Raw genomic sequence first — 19,049 nt, 5'->3', positions numbered from 1 at the left:
CTGGGTTGAACCGCCTATCCCCCACAGGGGCTGCACTCGCTTGACCCGCCTATCCCCCACAGGGGCTGCACTCCCTTGACCCACCTATCCCCCCCAGGGGCTGCACTCAGTTGACCCACCTATCCCCCACACCCCCAAAAGTGCACTCAGTTGACCCACCCATCCAGGCTGCTTATACTACTGACCAACTTCTGAAAAAGATTTGCAGAAATTACGATAACCTTTTATCTGAAAAATTACCGAAAGATGAAAAAGGGATCTTGTTTAAGACAAGGGATTCCGATCCCCGATATTTACTCTATCATAAGAAACAGCTACTCATTTTTATGAAAAGACTTGGATTGATGGCTATCGGCAACAAATCGCACTATGTTCCGTGCATGAACAGGAAAGAAATAGAGAATGCTATGCCTGATCATATTCAGAGATCAGAGAGTAAAACATCTGTCTTGATCTACAGATTTAGCTTCTTGCCATTTTTCCTCTTCTTCCGACTCGTTGTGTTTTGCATGCAGTTAAAAGACTGGAGAGTGTTAATAACTGATGGAACATCATGTCTGTATAGAAATGCGGCTTTGTTTTCGGTTAAAAAATACAATATCATTCTTTCTGTTACGGAGACATCAATTCAGCTACAAATATTTCACCCTGTTCCAGGATGTTCTTTAGAGAAAGAGAAAACATACAAAATTCAAAATATTGTAGAGAATATCTTAAGGGACATCTTGGGGACTTTTCACAGAAGACTATTATATGAAAGAGGCTTCAAATGTCGAGAAGACGGAGAAAAAATGATTGCTGTGGACATCACAGGACAATTTGTGCAGGACAAATATATATGTGAAAAAGATGGTAAAATTATTTGTCCACTGCATCCAATTAAAGATCAGCATTTTATAAACACCACAGAAATATCAGAATTCTGGAACATAATCAAACTGTGACAGTCCATCATTTGATAAAACTGTTTTACTTTATTTGTATTAGACTTTTCCGTCGGTTAAAGATATTTTAAAAAAAAAAAAACGGAGATTAAAATTAAAGACATCCTATGAGTGTTGATGAATTTAGGTCAATTACATGTATGATTGCTGTCCAATCAGATACTTGCCCTTGAACTAAATTTTTCTGAATTGTGAGAGGTCTAAGGATTTAAAGCCTAATTTCAAATTTAGATCTCTCTTTTTTGTATGTCAATCTTTGTTAAGAAATTTACTTATAAAGCATTGCTTTTTTAATGTTATTTTCTTTTACACCAATTAACCTCATTATTCGCTTATCACTGATAGACAATTTCCAAATAAAGTACATGTAGATAAGTAAATTTGATGATATTATTAAAGTAGTTATTTAGAGTAATAACTCGTACGAATCAAGTGAAGAACTATTGCTTGCAAAAAATAATTCAACAAAGTATTTTCATACTCAATAACAATGTTTTATTGACAAACATTTGAATGTACATTTATACACTGAATATTCCTCTTCTTAAATGTTGCTGAATAAATTTGATTTTCTATTTAACATTTCATTCAGTTCTGTGAGTTTCTATTTAAATATAGGATTACGATAAACTCAAATTAGTTTTTTCTCTATCGCAGCCCGGCAAAAAGGTTACCAACGTCATATTTAGGTTACTGTATACAGGGAAATTTTCGCCCCTTTCGCCCTACCCTTATTTGGGCGAAATTAAAACGGGGCGAATTCAAAGAATACAGTATAATTTTTTTAACAAAACTAGGCCTGGGCGAATTAAAAACGGGGCAAAATTATTTGCAAGAGTGAAAGGGCAAAAATAAGACGGGGCGAAAATAACCCTGTATACAGTACTTTCCGGCACTCTTTGTCAATTCATTCCCAAATGGCATTTAACTGCTCATGTGCTTTTTTTTAATAATACAAACTATAATTTAGCAATAAAGCGTCATGTTATAAATTGATGTATTTAAACATTTGAAATCTGTCAAAATGCTATTCTGGAATCCCTTCCTTATTTTAAAGATTTTACTTTTGGATGAACTATAAATAGGGTTTTGTCCATCGCCGCAAGTAAAAAATGTTACCGACGTCACTAGTACTTTTGGGCATTTATTATGAATTTATCCACATATCTCATTAAACCTCTCGGTGTCTCATTTAAATAAACTATAAGCTAAATTACGCTATATAGCGTCTTGTTTTTCATAATGACGTTAAAAAATTAAACTCTGAAAAAAAAGTTTATTATATATCCATTCATTTTTATGTAAATATTAGTTGCAGGTGAACTGATAATGAGTGTTGAAGACAACTGTCATATATCCAAGTCTGTATCCTTCTTGACGTACTGCAGTAGAAAATCATTTCTGTAGAAATTTAACTAACAATTTACAGGTACCTCTTGGCCATGAAAATGATTTTTTGATAAACCCCTCAATATTATAAATATATATTGGGAACACTGTCCTTATGATCGAAGAAATTGTTAAATTTAGTTGTAAACAACAAAAAACGAAAATCTGATGAGTCTTTGCTAGACAATATAGGTATATTTACTAGGTAGCATTAGTAAATTTAGATTTTATAAACAACTTTCACTAGAAATCTACGTATTTTTCCCTACCTTAGCTAGTAGACGAAATGTTTACTAACAAATTTTTTGTGAAAAACACCGACTTTAACAGTTGACGGTTTATTCAGACTTTTAATTAAATCCGTTTTCAGCATAAAGATCATAGATGTGGATGTTGTGTTTTGGGGCACCAGCATGTGAAGAGTGCTATTTTAGGGTTAAGCGGTTGTCGGATCCTTTATAGGCCACTTATATATATATGCTTTAATTCAGCGTGTTATTTTCTTTTTAATTAAAAGTTGAGCTAAATATCTTATCTAAAAAGGCTCCCGCATTAAAGTGTTAACGTAAGACGTCGACTGTAAAAGTCAACGCTCTTCGCAAAAGTAAAATCCTGACAAATGCTTTTTAAGAGATACACTAGTTAAATTAACTAGGTATATCTTTCAGTGTTTGCATTGAAATAATCTTATATTTTAGAACAAAGCAACACCACAGAAGTAGCCCTCAGAACTGTTTTTTCTAAAAATCATAATCGCTACACATTTTAAAACTTTATTTTTGTCGAAGTGCACAGCTTTGAATTTTTTTTTATTATTTTTAAAGGGTCTGTTATTCTAGAATAGTTTAATAGAATTTGAGTTGTAAAACGTCCTTTGTTTGGATTTAAAATTTCATTTTATATTGCCTAAGGCATAATGAGTTTCGTCAAAAACCTATTGCTCCGCTTGACGTTGATTTGAAAATATACTCAATTTAAATTCATTTTAGGGAGGAAGATGGTCTTTTGTCTACTCAGAAATCAAATTATAAGGCATGAAGCGGTTTATAAAAGGTAAACTGTCCCAATTGCAAGTTATATTATATGGTATAACACAGGTTAAAATAACCTTCATTTCGGCAATGTACAAGTGTGTCTTCTCAGAACTTATACGGTAAAATCTTTATTGTATGTCAAAGAAGTCTTTGTCACGTAATTTTCATTTTTTTTAATGAGTCGTTAGCACTCGCTCATTAACCATTTAACATTACATAGCACATTGATGAAACGCAGTCAGTGAATTTTGAAATACATAATAATTATTCACTGCAACAAAACTTTTAAGCCATTTTAAGGGATTCTTAAGAAGGAGACAATGAAAAAAAATAGTCACAGGAATAGTTTTTCAAACATCATTTCTTTAATATTTTACTTTATTTATTGAACAAAAGTTAGAAAATTAAAGTTATTTAAATTAAATTACACATGTTATTCAAATTAAATTACACATGTACATTTTCTTTAATTGATTTAGATTCGCATTACATTAAGTATAAGCAATTGCGCTCAACATTTGTCAACAACCTAAAATTCATAAACATCTATAAACAGTATTTGTCAGATGTCAAGCAGATGTCAAATTAAAGAAATGGACGGTTAAGATCACAGGAAATTGAAGGTGAAAAGTTTTTGATGCAGTTGAATAGCTCTTATAATCTAGCTACTATTACATATCGGAACATTAGATTTGACAAAAATGTCTTGATTTAAAACGGAGCTCAATTCTTATTTAAGAAAAGATAGATTAAGATCAAAGGACCTTTGGACAACTTATTTTAACTGTGACTTAACAAATTGTTTATATAAAAAGTCAGTCAACATTCGACTTATTGATTTTGCTATCAATGTCATTTTATCATGCACAGAATTTGCAGCTTTGAATTTTAACGAGACTGTTGATATCATTGTATCAACTTATTTGCCAATAACTTGCCTCATTTAGTAAATATTCAATCATGAACGTAGAGCATGCAGTCTTGCACATCTTATCAATAAAGTTGAAGACATGACCTCGATATGCAGGTGACAAAAGTAAATTGCTGCATGAATAAGGTACGATATACTCTGTACTATCCTATACTTCAAATTCAATGGGATATTAGCGTAAGAATGAAGATGGTTGGTGTTTTTTAATTGCTAAAAAATTATTAACATAAATTATCTCCTCTACGTACATGTAGAATGTAAAATAATCAGCTCAAATGCTAAAAATCTACTTTAAAGTCTTTTTACTAAAAGCTGTATCAAAGAGGACTTATTATGTTGTAAAAACATTTAGTGAGTTTAACATGTTTAAGTGTTACTAAATAATTATCGATATTGTCCGCCCCTGAATGAAGCTCTGCATCCCATCTTCTTAAATTATACATGTTATAGGATACGGCAAAGTTCTCGGTATACTTTAATTCACATAGCATATCTAGGTCATTCTCAAGTTAACTAATTGATTGAGCTTTGCACCAAGTCTGATTGGAAATTATCAGTGGTCGAGTAAAAACATAATAATTTATTGTCCGTCAAATGAAGACACGGATCTTATTGTATCTTATCTCTTAAAGTTTGTTAAAACTTTATAACGAGGTTGCTCTAAGCACTGATAGCATTTATTATGGTTATAACACAATATTAAAATATTGATAAACGCAATGTACAAATTTTATGTATTAATTAATTGATATTAACAAATTTCATAATGACAGCAATAATGACATCAAACTTTTTTGAAGTTTAGTTCATGTAAACGCACTTTCAAATTTTTTTTATCTTTCACTGTCCACATCAATGACTTGCCAGACTCCTTTCGAACGTATTTCCTGTAAATCATATGCTCCTCTCACATGCCCCGTTGGACTGGAAGTCATGTAAATAAAAAAGCAAGGCCTACTCAAGGGAGACATTACGTAATAGGGCAGTTTATCTTCAATGAACCTGATGATCTTCCATTTTCCTTCTGGGCCAGGCAACCCCTCTACAGACCCACAATATCCGAGTTGTCCACTTTCCATAATCATGTAATAGGTAGGATACTTCACAGACCTGATATGAAAAATGTTATCGATTCCTCGTTCTTTAACTTCTTCAAAAAGAAACTTACAAGCTCTTTTTCGTAAATTTTTCTCTCCCCAAATTGATCCTTGTCTATCCCATCCAACCTTCATATGCCATTCAGACCATTTTGCTGGGCGAATAAGATGCATTTTAGAGCAAAAGGTATCATCTTCATCTAACCGAAAAGGGTTTATGGATTTCACACGCATGAAATGCTGAAAATGTCTAAGTTCTGTTGGGTTGAAGATGGTCAAGAAGACAATTTTCTCGAAACTTGGTTTCGTAACGTTCTCCACCATTTCGCAATCTGTTTTGTCGGTTTCCTTGATAACGGCGTAAACACCACTAGTGCTAGCTTGGTCAACATTACTACTTTTCTTTATTGCATAAAGTTGCCATAGAACTAATGTTCTCAAAATTGACAGGCGTGCGTAGAGATCTATATATGCGACAGCACAACTAACAGACTTTATGTCTGGTTTTGTCATAAGAATTTCTATCTTCGCCTTCAGTTTTCCCAGAAATTCTACTCCTTTGTAAATCGGAACTCTTTCCTAAAGAGTCTTTATATCTTCGTCATTTGCCTCGTTATGAATTCCCTTTAAGTACGCGTGTGTCGTGTAAAACAGATCTTCAAGTCCACATGCTTCTGACGTAATCTCGGAATCTTGAAATCGCTCGAAGGGTGCATATGTTTCATCTTCTTGGATTTTTTGAGCATTCACTCTCATCTTATCTCCGACAACTTTTATTGTTCCAAGGGTTTTAGCCACCGATTCGGCTACCTGAACATTCTCTGCGATTCTCTTGGAGCATTGGCATACCTTCGCTAGTTTGGAAAAGATATCTTCCTGTACTTTTTTCTTCTACACACTTATGTAATTCAGATACAGTGTTGCCTATTTCTTTTGAATTTTTAGGACCTTTAAATACCTTGCCTAACTCTTTTTCAATGTTTTCTTCGTCAAGTTTTATCTTTTGAAAAGATATGTCGCCATCCACAGTAAAATCACCACTTCTAACCGCCATATGCTATGCAAAAAGAAATATGAATTCAGATAATGAATTGTGATTAACTTGGTCAGACGATACGTTCCCCAAATATCTGTTTAGTATATCTTCATAATATATGGAAAATATACATTGTAAACATTTTAATTATTTTTTGTAAATTTCTAAACCGGTTTCTAATTGTTTTTTTTAAATTTGAAACACTAAAAATTTGATTTTGGCAAACTAATTTTTTTTTCCTAATTAAAAGGATTACATGTGTACATAAGAAATGTCATCCTCTGGTTTCTCGCAAAAAGGCCTGGTAAGGTACTTCGAATTTTTGTGAGTAGTATTTACGAGTATTCTTCAATGACAAAATCTTGGAAAAAATTATATGTTATTGAGGAACGCCTCATCTGTCCTTAATAGGCAAATTGGATACCTTACTCACGGAAAATATTAACATTAATATTAAAAAATAAAAAAAAAAGAATTCTTATGATATTTCACACTTTATTGAAATTAGTAATTTAAAAATACACTTTTTAGCTCACCTGAGACGAAAGCTCAAGTAAGCTTTTCTGATCAAAATTTGTCCGTTGTCTGTCGTTGTCATCGTCGTTGTAAACTTTTCACATTTTCATCTTCTTCTCAAGAACCACTGGGCCAATTTCAACCAAACTTCCTACAAAGTATCCTTGGGTAAAGGGGATTCAAGTTTGTTCAAATGAAGGGCCACGCCATTTTCCATGGGGAGATACCAGTAATTATGAATTAGAGAAAAATTAATGGCATTTTTAAAAAATCTTCTTCTCAAGAACCACTGGGCCAGGAAAGATGAAACTCATGTGGAATCATCCTCAGATAGTGTAGATTCAAGTTTGTTCCAATCATGACCCCCGGGGCTAGGGTGGGGCCAAAATGCCCGATCAAAGTTTTACATAGGAGTATATAGGGAAAATCTTTAAAAATCTTCTTCTCAAGAACCACTGGGCCAGGAAAAATGAAACTCATGTGGAATCATCCTCAGATAGTATAGATTAAAGTTTGTTCAAATCATGACCCCCGGGGCTAGGGTGGGGCCAAAATGCCCGATCAAAGTTTTACATAGGAGTATATAGGAACAATCTTTAAAAATCTTCTCAAGAACCACTGGCCCAGCAAAAATGAAACTCATGTGGAATCATCCTCAGATAGTGAGATAGTGTAGATTCAAGTTTGTTCAAATCATGACCCCCGGGGCTAGGGTGGAGCCAAAATGGCTGATCGTAGATTTACGTAGGAATATATTATAATAGGAAGAATCTTTAAAAATTTTCTTCTCAAGAACCGTTGAGAAGGAAAGATGAAAATCATGTGAAATTATCCTCAGGTAGTGTATATTCAAATTTGTTCAAATCATGACCCCCGGGGCTAAGGTGGGGCCAAAATGGCCGATCAAAGTTTTACATAGGAATTTAAAGTTAATCCTTTTAAAATCTTCTTTGTTTGTTTAAATCATGATCCCCTGGGTGGTTAAAATTCAAGCCCCCCCCCCCCCAGTAAACTTTCAGTTTTAATTTGATATGTGCTTTTTCCTAACCGATGTGCTCAGGTGAGCGCTGTTGCCCCTGGGCCTCTTGTTTAAACTTTTGATATCATACCTGGACAGATTTTGTAGATTGTCGTCATATTCATCTGTTGCATCAATGACTGTGAACCTGGAAGAAAAATGAATCAACGATAGAATCCAAAGGAATATGTTGACGATTGATAACGCAGATATAAACATGTTATAAGAGCAGATTTGAAATGCAGAAGTATCAAGTTTAAGTTTAAATACTTTTCTGAGGAAAATTTCCCACACTCAACGTCTGTTTTTGTCGAATCTGAGCTGTCATTATTAGCCACAGAACTTCTAGAAAATGATTTCCCAAGTTCATCGATATTGCCTTTCTTCTCCATATTTGAAATAATTTATCTTTAGACCCTTGTTCTTTTGATTTCTACTGGGGTTTTGTCGACAAATATTTATTTTTGTGTGCACGTGGCTTTCCAACTCCTACTTTTTTTTCTCAGATCAAAAATTTGTTTCCTGTATAATAAAATAATGTTATAAAAGTCTTTAAAAATCTTTTCTGATGATATTAAAATGCAAACCAAATTGATAAATTCAAGGTTTCAATATCGTTATTTCTGAAGTAAAAACTTACATCTACGCCATGTTTTCACGCAGTCGGTTTGAAATTTCAGTTTGGAACACAAAAGCTTTTATCCTCCACATGCCCCAGTGGATTTAAAGTAATACAAAAGGTGTTTGTTTCCTTGCATTTAAAGACATGCATTAAACATATTGCAGTCTAGAATAACGTCTTCTGCATTGATTTAAAGGTAGAATTTTTGAATTGGTATCCATATCAGGATATCGGAAACATTGAAAGAGATCCAAAATGTAGAGGCAAACAAGGAACGGTGATACTTTTTACAATATTTTCCCTGATATATTGATTTTCAAATCATTTCTAATCTTCTATCTAACATGCAGTAAATGTGAAATTTATGAGAATATTGTTGGCGATAAACGGTTGAGTTTGTAAAGGTGGTTCATTCAATTCAAAGGTCAAGAGATCAAATTTGGTGGTACCCAAGAAAGGTCTTATCACAAGGAAAACGTGTGAAAAATTAAAACCAAAGTTAAAGGAAATCAAAGGTTATTGCGAGGTTAAACTTTTTTGCCAACAAATAGTTATTGATGTGATACTTCATTGTCCAACAATTTGCTAATTTTGATATTGCATATAAATAGATTTCGTACACAGACTGCTTGCTTTTTACATGTAGCTCACCTCGACCGAGGTTTAGGTCTTGTCACATTCTCAAGTAAGTAAAAGCTCTACCTGGACCAAACTTGCAGGGATGGTGCATCTGGGGATGCACACTACCAGACTTACTTTTGATGCTGGATCTGACCTACATTTTTCAGATGAGTGACCAGGTTAAGGTTTTAGGGGCAAGTCCATTTCTAAGTAACAATAAGCCCTACCTGGACCTAACTTGCATGGATGATGTATCTAAGAATGGACACTACCAGACTTGCTACGTATACGGATGCTGGATCTGACCTACATTTTCCAGATGAGTGACCAGGTTAATGTTTTTGGAGTAGCTCTGTAGTTGTGTGACCTGTTATGATTTTACTTGCATGGGTGATGCATCTAAGAGTCCACAATTGCAGACTTGCTTTGGATGAAGGAAATGAAAGACATTTTCTTGATTAGTGAACAGGTTAGAGATTTTGGTACAGGTCAACCTTAATTGAACTAAAAGACCTATTTAATAAGAACTTGCATGGATATTATTTTCAGGATGCATACTGGCTATAAAAAAATATGATGTGATATTCGCATTGCTTTTAAAAACTGATAACATTTGTCGAGATGGGTTTCGTAATTTTTGATTACCTAGGCCTATGTTTTAATATCAAACGATTCAAAGCACAAACTTAGTCCTAATATTAAAATTCATTTTACTGCAAAGTGACTCAAATTTTTGATAAATTTGTATCTTTAACAAATGTGTGGTTCTTTTCTTACATTTCCAAGGACCAAAATAAAATATAAGTTTTTTCTTACGTTTGTAGTGTGGTGATGTCATCATATATACTTCGGACCTTTGTAAATAAATTGTAAATTGGATGAGTGCCATATTGTAAATTTTGAATTAACCGGGTAGCAGTCGATCAACACTGACTCTGCTACATATATGTATGACATATATATTCACAAAGAATTTTGACTGAAAACTCCTAGCTAAAGAAATACGAACGCGAACTTTTATTCGTTTCCCGCCCACATTTTGCACCAAAATAATTCACTAAAATGGCAATTTGGCTATAAAATTGTTGTTTAAGGAATATGACAGATTTTAAAAGGCAAGAGATCTTTGGGTTACGGATCAAGAACCCGGGGTGGGGGTGGGGGTGGGGGTGGGTGGGGGGGGGGTGTTAAGTACCAGTGATCCACAGGCACTTGAATCTGTAATACTAGTATTTTGTAACCCATAGTATACTGAACATCTTCCAAAGGTGTAAATTCAACAGATGATACTGACGTACATTACTTATATTTTTCTGTTAGCTGCGTTGCAAAATACATTGTACATAGGACTATCAGGACTAAGTGGGAAAAAAAAACAAACATTAGTCAACATCTGTATTTTTTTTTTTTTGATATTTTTTCCAGAAAAATTAATTAAGATTAAATCTGAACAGATGACAAAAGCATATTCAGATTCTTTTTGCACACAACACTTGTGGTTTTCCTATTACATTTTTGATCTAAAGGGGAAAAGGATGGGACCGAAAAGGCCTAGGTACAAATTCAGAATAACATGAAAGCTCAAAAGAAGTTCCGAATACTAGATCGCCTAATCGGAAATCCTCGTACTTTTAATAACAAGAATGAGGAAATGTCCGTAAATAAACATTGACTAAATACAAACTATAATACATGTAAACGACGACTTGTCACACGACCTGTGTTCCAATCTACGTAAGTATTGCAGTTTTTCATGATTTTGCAAAACTTTATTTCTACTGACATGCTTTTTTTTACTCATGTTACTTAATTTGCAAAACTCCTGTTCTGCTGTTCAACTTTTAGTAAAACAACACGGTCATGGAAACTTAATCCTTACATTCGAAAACTGACAAAGCGGTGCGCTTTACTTCCTTTTTCGCATATTTAAGTCATTCTTATCATTTGCATGGGTATATTGTTACGCAATAGCATTGCGCTTTGAAAAACCACGCAGTTCGTCAGTTACCTAGGCCTATGTTTTAATATCAAACGATTCAAAGCACAAACTTAGTCCTAACATTAAAATTTATTTTACTGCAAAGTGACTCAAATTTTTGATAAATTGGTTTCTTTAACAAATGTGTGGTTCTTTTCTTACATTTCCAAGGACCTAAATAAAATATAAGTTTTTTCTTACGTTTGTAGTGTGGTGATGTCATCATATATACTTCGGACCTTTGTAAATAAATTGTAAATTGGATGAATGCCATATTGTAAATTTTGAATTAACCGGGTAGCAGTCGATCAACACTGACTCTGCTACATATATGTATGACATATATATTCACAAAGAATTTTGACTGAAAACTCCTAGCTAAAGAAATACGAACGCGAACTTTTATTCGTTTCCCGCCCACATTTTGCACCAAAATAATTCACTAAAATGGCAATTTGGCTATAAAATTGTTGTTTAAGGAATATGACAGATTTTAAAAGGCAAGAGTCTTTGGGTTACGGATCGAACCCGGGGTGGGGGTGGGGGGGGTGTGTGTGTTAAGTACCAGTGATCCACAGGCACTTGAATCTGTAATACTAGTATTTTGTAACCCATAGTATACTGAACATCTTCCAAAGGTGTAAATTCAACAGGTGATACTGACGTACATTACTTATATTTTTCTGTTAGCTGCGTTGCAAAATACATTGTACATAGGACTACCAGGACTAAGTGGGAAAAAAACAAACATTAGACAACATCTGTATTTTTTTTTAATATTTTTTCCAGAAAAATTAATTAAGATTAAATCTGAACAGATGACAAAAGCATATTCAGATTCTTTTTACGCACAACACTTGTGGTTTTCCAATTACATTTTTGATCTAGAAGGGGAAAAGGATGGGACCCAAAACGCCTAGGTACAAATTCAGAATAACATGAAAGTTCAAAAGAAGTTCCGAATGCTAGATCGCCTAGTCGGAAATCCTCGTACTTTTAATACTAAACAAGAATGAGGAAATATCCGTAAATAAACATTGACTAAATTCAAACTTTATACATAAACGACGACTTGTCACACGACCTGTGTTCCAATCTACGTAAGTATTGCAGTTTTCCATGATTTTGCAGAACTTTATTTCTACTGACATGCCTTTTTTACTCATGTTACTTAATTTGCAAAACTCCTGTTCTGCTGTTCAACTTTTAGTAAAACAACACGGTCATGGTAACTTAATCCTTAAACTTAAAAACTGACAAAGCGGTGTGCTTTACTTCCTTTTTCGACTATTTACGTCGTCCTTATCTTTTGCACGGGTATATTGTTACGCAATAGCATTGCGCTTTGAAAAACCACGCAGTTCGTCAGTTTGTATGAGATAGGGGAATACCCTTGTCAATTTGGAAAAATGGACTAGGAACTTAACATTAAGACTATTTTGCGCTATCCTAATGCAAAAATTTGAAAGGTAAATGCTTAATTTTCACTTTTGTAATTTATTTTAAGTCAATTAAAAACCATCTTTGCAAAACTTTTCTTTTTTTTTACTTTTAGACACACTATTTTACTTCTTTTAAAACCCTGTACTTTTTGTAATTCTGGGCTCACAGTAGATGGGTTCGATCACCACTGGACAGATAACTATGTACAATATTTAGAGGCACCAGAGATCTGTTACATTTAACACACATGCTTAACAGTAACAGTGAAACCTGCCGTGAAACCTGTCTGATGAGAGGCCTGCAGGGGAAGAGCCTGGGTTGGTGTCCCCTAGTGCCGTAGACCTTTAAGGAGGAGGAGGGGATATGGTGGTATGACAGGTTTGATTGCCAGTAGCCAGATGGCTTAGTTGGTAGATCACCTGAATGGAGATTCAGGAGGGCCTTTTTTTAAATACTGGTTTGATCTGCAGCCTTTTTCTCCTGTCTTATTACTGTTCATTGATCACATCCTGGTCGAAGCACCAAATATATATAGGGAGTAGAGTAAAACGGACCTAAACCTGGATCCCCGCTAAATCTCCAGTTATGTGTGCTACCAACCGAGGTATCTGCCTAATGGTGATAAAACCTATCTTACTGGAACACAGATTTAATTTGTGTCCGAATAGAAAAGGTGTTAGATTTAACATTGTATGACCTATTAGGTAGGTGGTGCCACACTGTGGGTAAAAATGCATGAACATAGGACTGACTTAGCTAAAAGCAAAGTTAACTTATTAAATAATAACCTACTATAGCTAGCATCAGTACATATAGGAGCATAGCATCACTATTTACAACTCATAACTAATTGTTTAACTGACTATTACAAATGGAAATTAAGTGAAAACAATCAAATTTGACTAAAAATAGAGGTTGCATGCATTTGCAAACAGATTGTTCAAGTGTCAGATAAGACCATTTTCACCATGTTCACTGTAGTTGTATACTGTTGAATGATCGATAAAAAAAATCATTCATTACTTGTTTACACAAATAGCCATGACAACAGAGGGGGTGTTTGTTGGTTGCCAGGTTGTCCTTGACCTCAGCACCAGTGTTGGTTTCAAGAAGAAACAGGAAGTCAGGAAAACCATCACAAACAATGGTGGAATTATCTCATACATTGTCACAAAGAAGGTATGCATATCTTAATACTGTACACAGGGTTATTTTTGCTCCATGTTATTTTCACCCTTTTATCATGTTTATATTTGCTAACAATTTTGCCCCATTTGAAATTCCCAGTCACAGTTCATCAGTTTAAGGACCCTCTCTATACAGGTGCAAAATTTTTTTTTTGGACATCGAGAAAAATATTGTGTGTAAAGGAGTTAATATTGTGCATATTTATTCAATTTTCACTATATGGTATGTGGCATTTACCCTCTGGAAAAATGTTCAAAGACAACACAGTATCAGTGAATAGAAATCACTGTTATTTACTATTATTTCACGGCTATAGTGACATCATTTGCAAATCACGTCACCTTCTGCAGAAGCAGATCCATTTGACATAATGTCACAGTGTCTGTACACATATTTTAATGATAAACAACATTTTCCTTAGTTTTTCACTCAAAAATAGCACAAGTACCTATAGCTGACCATCGACAAGTGGTATTTGACTAAATTTTGTCATTAAGCATGTCTCAGAATTCAATTCGAATTAGCTTTGCTTAGCGTTTACACGGAGCTAATGCAAAGTAATTTAATGCGCAGTAAACTAATTCGAATTTAACTGATTTGCATTAAATTTTCCGTGTGAACGTAAGCGAAGCTAATTTGCAGTGCGTTTAATTCGAACTAAACTCTCCGTGTGAACAGAGCATTAGTGTAAATTCTTCTTTAATTTCAAAGGATGATGTGACATAACTGCTATCTGGAGCCCCTTTTTCCACAACGAATTATATTTAATCTACAACGATGTTGGTAGTTTTCGAACATGAGTGAATAAATACGACGCCTTTTGAATAGTTTCAATAGTTCAGGCACATTTTAATTATAAGGAATACTGCATTATCTTTGATTTTTTAGACCCTATCACAGCTAAATTCGGCCAGGTTTGTGCGAATATTTTCTTTTATGGAAAGAGATAGGCGGGGCTTAGTACAATAGTGGGATATGCGTGTCCGAGAAGACCTGATATGGCTATTGTTATCATTTCGCATTTTTTCATTGACCAATCCGATGACAGAATAACAAAACATGCTGGTTTACTACGCTTACATTTTATCACAGACACGTGAATTAGGTCTATTTACCTGTTATCCTTTTCTACATTCAAACTTTTATAATGGTCAGCCAATGCTATTTATACTGAATAATACGCATGAATTTTCAGCATTTACGGTTTTTAAGGCAAGAAATGCACATGAAAATTGTGTTCACCTATACTCGGAAATACGTGTAGAACTAGCGAAATGCTCACCAAACACGCTACAAAACTTTAAACTAATGTATATCATATATATTCTATCAACTGCTTGTAACTGAATATAAATTTAATTGTGGTCTAGGAAATGGTACATATAGAGATCCGTGTCTAATCTGTGACTCAAATGCATAAAAAGATATCGGAAAGCAGTAAAATTCCAAGCATGTTGCCATAGTATTTTTGTGGTACTCACTCGTAACGAATTTCATTTAGCTGATTGGTCAATTAGAAAGTATCGCCCATGCCTCGATTAGCATAGGAATTCATTCTTACGTTAGAAAATCTAGTTCCGTCGATCTGTTTATAATGGGAAAGGCCAACTATATTTTACAATTTTTTTAAAAATAGCATGTGAGCGCAATTAGGTACACTTTTCTCCTTTCACATATAGATAGATTTCAATAAAATACAGTGATCAGTCAAAGGAGAAAATTGTACCTATCTGCGCTCATATATTTTAAGGGCTTCAAAGAGTGGGGCGGGGTTAAAATGCAATGGGAATTGAATGTAATCATGATACCCCTACCCCAATAAAAGACCTATACCTTTTAAATCACGTTTCTATTTTTGTTAAAATAGTATTCTATAATAGTACACATATCAGTGATTAGTTACATACAAAAATTTGAGTACAATTTAGACATTTAATTTTTTGTCAGTATACGAGGGGCCGCAAGTCACCTCATCCTTTGGCACAAATTGCTTCATGCAAACATCTCCATGTTTATGTTATTATTCAAGACTAAACGAAGTGTAAAAGCTGATGGAAAAAAATATTGTAATAAATGGAAATTATGAATTAATTGCCATTGTACCAGTGACCGAGAACATCAGTACAGATTCCATAGGGATAGAACCCTGACTTCTGACCTGTGTAGGAGAACCTGTGTTGTCCTGATTTACTCACCACCACTACTCCATTATAGTAGTCCGATGTACAGATATCCCATTGTTGTTTTCTGTGATGTAGTATGGTGAAATATACAGTCCCTGTCCTTTGTTATCCCTCTGTATGTTCTGTAGTTCTTTTCCTGTTTTGTTGTACCTGACGACTTTACCAGCCATCCCCACCAGTAAGTTTCCGTTGATGTGGGAAGGAGTGTATGCTGAGTGGTTCCCAGTCTCCAGTTTCAATGAATTCAGTGATATTATTGTCCTGTGATATCCTATTGATGACTTTCAACTTTCTATCTGTAAAGATTAGATCCCCGTCCTGTATCAATGTGTGATAACCTTGCACTCCACTATTGGTTATTATTTTTTTAATCTAATTTCCCTGTAGATCTATTTGAATAAGATTACCCTTATTGTCACTGATCCAGAGTCTGTCTGTCTGATCTAGTGATGCATGGTATACATGATCAACATCTGGTACATTGAACTCCCTGACCTTGGTGACAGAGGAAGATAGATACAATGTTTGTTCTTTGTCAGATTTCTTTCTGTCCTCTTTAAACTGTTTATGTGTAGATTTTATTGGTGTATTGTAAACACTTTTAATGGGCCTTATTTCTCTCTTTTCAGCCTTAGTGTAGGGTAAATGTATTTTACCAAGTAATTAAGTGATATCATCTTTGCTGTATTGCCCAGCAGTAAATCTTGATGTGACTGGTTTTGTTGTCTCTGGTATGGATGGGATCTTTGGCTTCTCAGATATTAATTTCTGAGGTTCTGTAGAAGACAGATATCTGTGGAGCTCTTTTAGAAGGTTATTAAGATAAGCGATGTAGTCATCCATGGTCTTGTCTTGGGTATTTAGATTTTCTAAAAGAGATTGCTCTATCTGGTCTAGCTGCTTCATGTTCTCAGATATGACTGTGTCTACCAGACTTTTCAAGGACTCACCTTCCGTCTTCATCGATGTTCTGATATTTTCCATGATGTGTTTGATTTCAACTGCATCTTGTTTAATTTCCTTCAGAAAATCTTGTGATATGGGGAGAAAATACTCATGGATTTTTGAGATTTCTTTTTGGCAAAACACAGACTTTTCTGCATAAATTGTTTCTAGATCAATAAACGTATGTCTATAATGGTTTTCATTTATAGCACATTTAGAACATAATGGAACCTGGCATTCATTACAAAACATGTCTATATCTTTAATGGGGTGGATCTTGGATTTCCTCACGGGAAGTTTTCGTTTACGCAGCTGGTAAAGGACCATCTCATGGTTCTTATTTTCTGGACTTTTCAGATGTTCATCTCTGCATTGTTTACAGAATCTTTGATGACAAGGATTGCAGTAAAACTCACAGTTACTTTCACATTCTTCAGTGCCACACTCTAAAAAGTGTTGGGCTCTGGGAGGAAAACCAGTTTTAGATAAAGCCGTCTGAAAATAACAAAGTTTAAATATACTCAATTGGACGAAAATGGGCATACCCTGGTAATGGGCATTTCAGAAAATGTGACTTATAAAGTAAAATAGATTGATTAGTATTAAAAAGTGTTCTAAGTTTAATTGTCAAACATCTAGTAGCAAACATATCTGATCTGACATTTATATGAAAAAAAAACGTAATGTTAGATATATGCTTAAAATGTATTACTGGTCAAGAATTTAAAAGGAAAGAATTCTTAGCTTGTTTTATTTGATTTATCAAATATTTTTTGTATAACGAAGCTGGATTTAACAGTCTATTAATGTTTCCCAGTCCCTTAGTAAATGAACATGTAGGTATATAAGTATTATATAAATAAATTTAATTTAATCCATTGTTCATGCATGGTAAAAAGAGAAAAAAAGACTCTAACATTTATTATGTAATACTTACAATATCTATAATGAAATATAAGCATGCCCTTGTCCAACAGCCTTTAGTTTGTCAGAGAGAGAGAGAGATGTACCAGTCAATAGTTTTAAAACATAGCCTCTTATTTACTTTCTGGTTAGAAGTGATTTACAGAGGTGGTTAGAGGTAATAAATATCAGAGGTGAATATTGACATACTGAATACCTGACACTTTGATGGCCCTTGGCTGTCCTGATGTAGGGGCTACTCTGGTTAATATGACGTATAAAATGGATTTTAATAAATTTATGACAGTCAAAAATATTGATTTGATTTTATTGAAGTCATTTTTCTTTTTATTTTAGTTTCTAAATCACATATGCTACATAAAAAATAGACGATCTAAGGAATATCGCTGATTGTTTAATTGAATTATTTTGTTCCTGCAAGGTTAGGATTGGACCTCAAATTATGTTAGAATTTCTTTTAGATAATCATGAGAATATGAAGAAAACTATTTGAAATTTTGATAACTATGTGCTTTTCATTGTAGGTGGATTTAAAGGACATTATTAGAAATAATATGCAGAAACGAAAGGATAAAATCAGTCCAAAGAACATTAAATTTTATTTAGATATAGTATGCCCTCTAAAATTAAACCTCTACAAATGTTGGAGGAATAAACAAAATGTCACAAGCGAGCTGTGCATTTGTGTTCAAGTAGTACAGGTAGTAATATTGAGTGACAGAGACATTGTACATATATTTGATGAGGAGGACAATCTGTAAAGAAACGATTTAATTGTAGAAATATAAACAAACATTTTAAAATGTTGGAACGTCAACATTGTCAATGAAAGATATAAGCGCTTCAGGGTTGCTTATCCTGTGAAAACAATGTTAAGTAATTAAAAAAATTGAAACCTTAACACAGTAAATTATACAATTATAGAGCAATTCTTAAAGCATAAATGATAAAATGAGTGGGCATTGGATTATCCTGTGTGAAATGTATTGGGATAGTATTTTTTAAAGAAATTCTTGACGCTATTTTACGTTACATTGCCATTAACTGTGCAACTCTGGTACAAAACATGTTGATTTTAAAATGACGTATATTGATTTCAGTTAAGGACTCTCTCTACACAAGTGCAAATATATCTTGGACATTGAAAAAAATGTATTGTATGAAGGAGTTAATAATGAGC

At 33.9% G+C, this 19,049-nt stretch overlaps 1 protein-coding gene across 1 annotated transcript; it reads left to right on the top strand.

Moving 5' to 3' along the window:
- Nucleotides 1–10,854: 10,854 nt before the first annotated feature.
- Nucleotides 10,855–18,761, top strand: LOC134262286 (uncharacterized). The gene is made up of 3 exons (XM_062744663.1): nt 10,855–10,954; nt 13,669–13,808; nt 18,394–18,761. Exons 2-3 carry the CDS (start codon nt 13,671–13,673, stop codon nt 18,628–18,630), a joined length of 375 nt encoding a protein of 124 aa, XP_062600647.1. The 5' UTR covers nt 10,855–10,954; nt 13,669–13,670; the 3' UTR covers nt 18,631–18,761.
- Nucleotides 18,762–19,049: the final 288 nt, after the last annotated feature.

The sequence above is a fragment of the Saccostrea cucullata genome, unplaced genomic scaffold (genome assembly GCF_032062105.1).
Source record: "Saccostrea cucullata isolate Sc308-1 unplaced genomic scaffold, CSIRO_AGI_Scuc_v1 ctg11680, whole genome shotgun sequence".
Classification (NCBI taxonomy): Eukaryota; Metazoa; Mollusca; class Bivalvia; order Ostreida; family Ostreidae; genus Saccostrea; species Saccostrea cuccullata.
The sequence above is the reverse complement of the archived record's forward strand: the minus strand, read 5'-3'. Positions and strand labels throughout refer to the sequence as shown.

Coding starts and splice junctions, on each gene's coding strand:
- LOC134262286 (XM_062744663.1), top strand. CDS start 13,671: ATGACAACAGAGGGGGTGTTTGTTGGTTGCCAGGTTGTCCTTGACCTC. Junction 13,809..18,393: donor CATACATTGTCACAAAGAAG/GTATGCATATCT, acceptor TTTTCATTGTAG/GTGGATTTAAAGGACATTAT.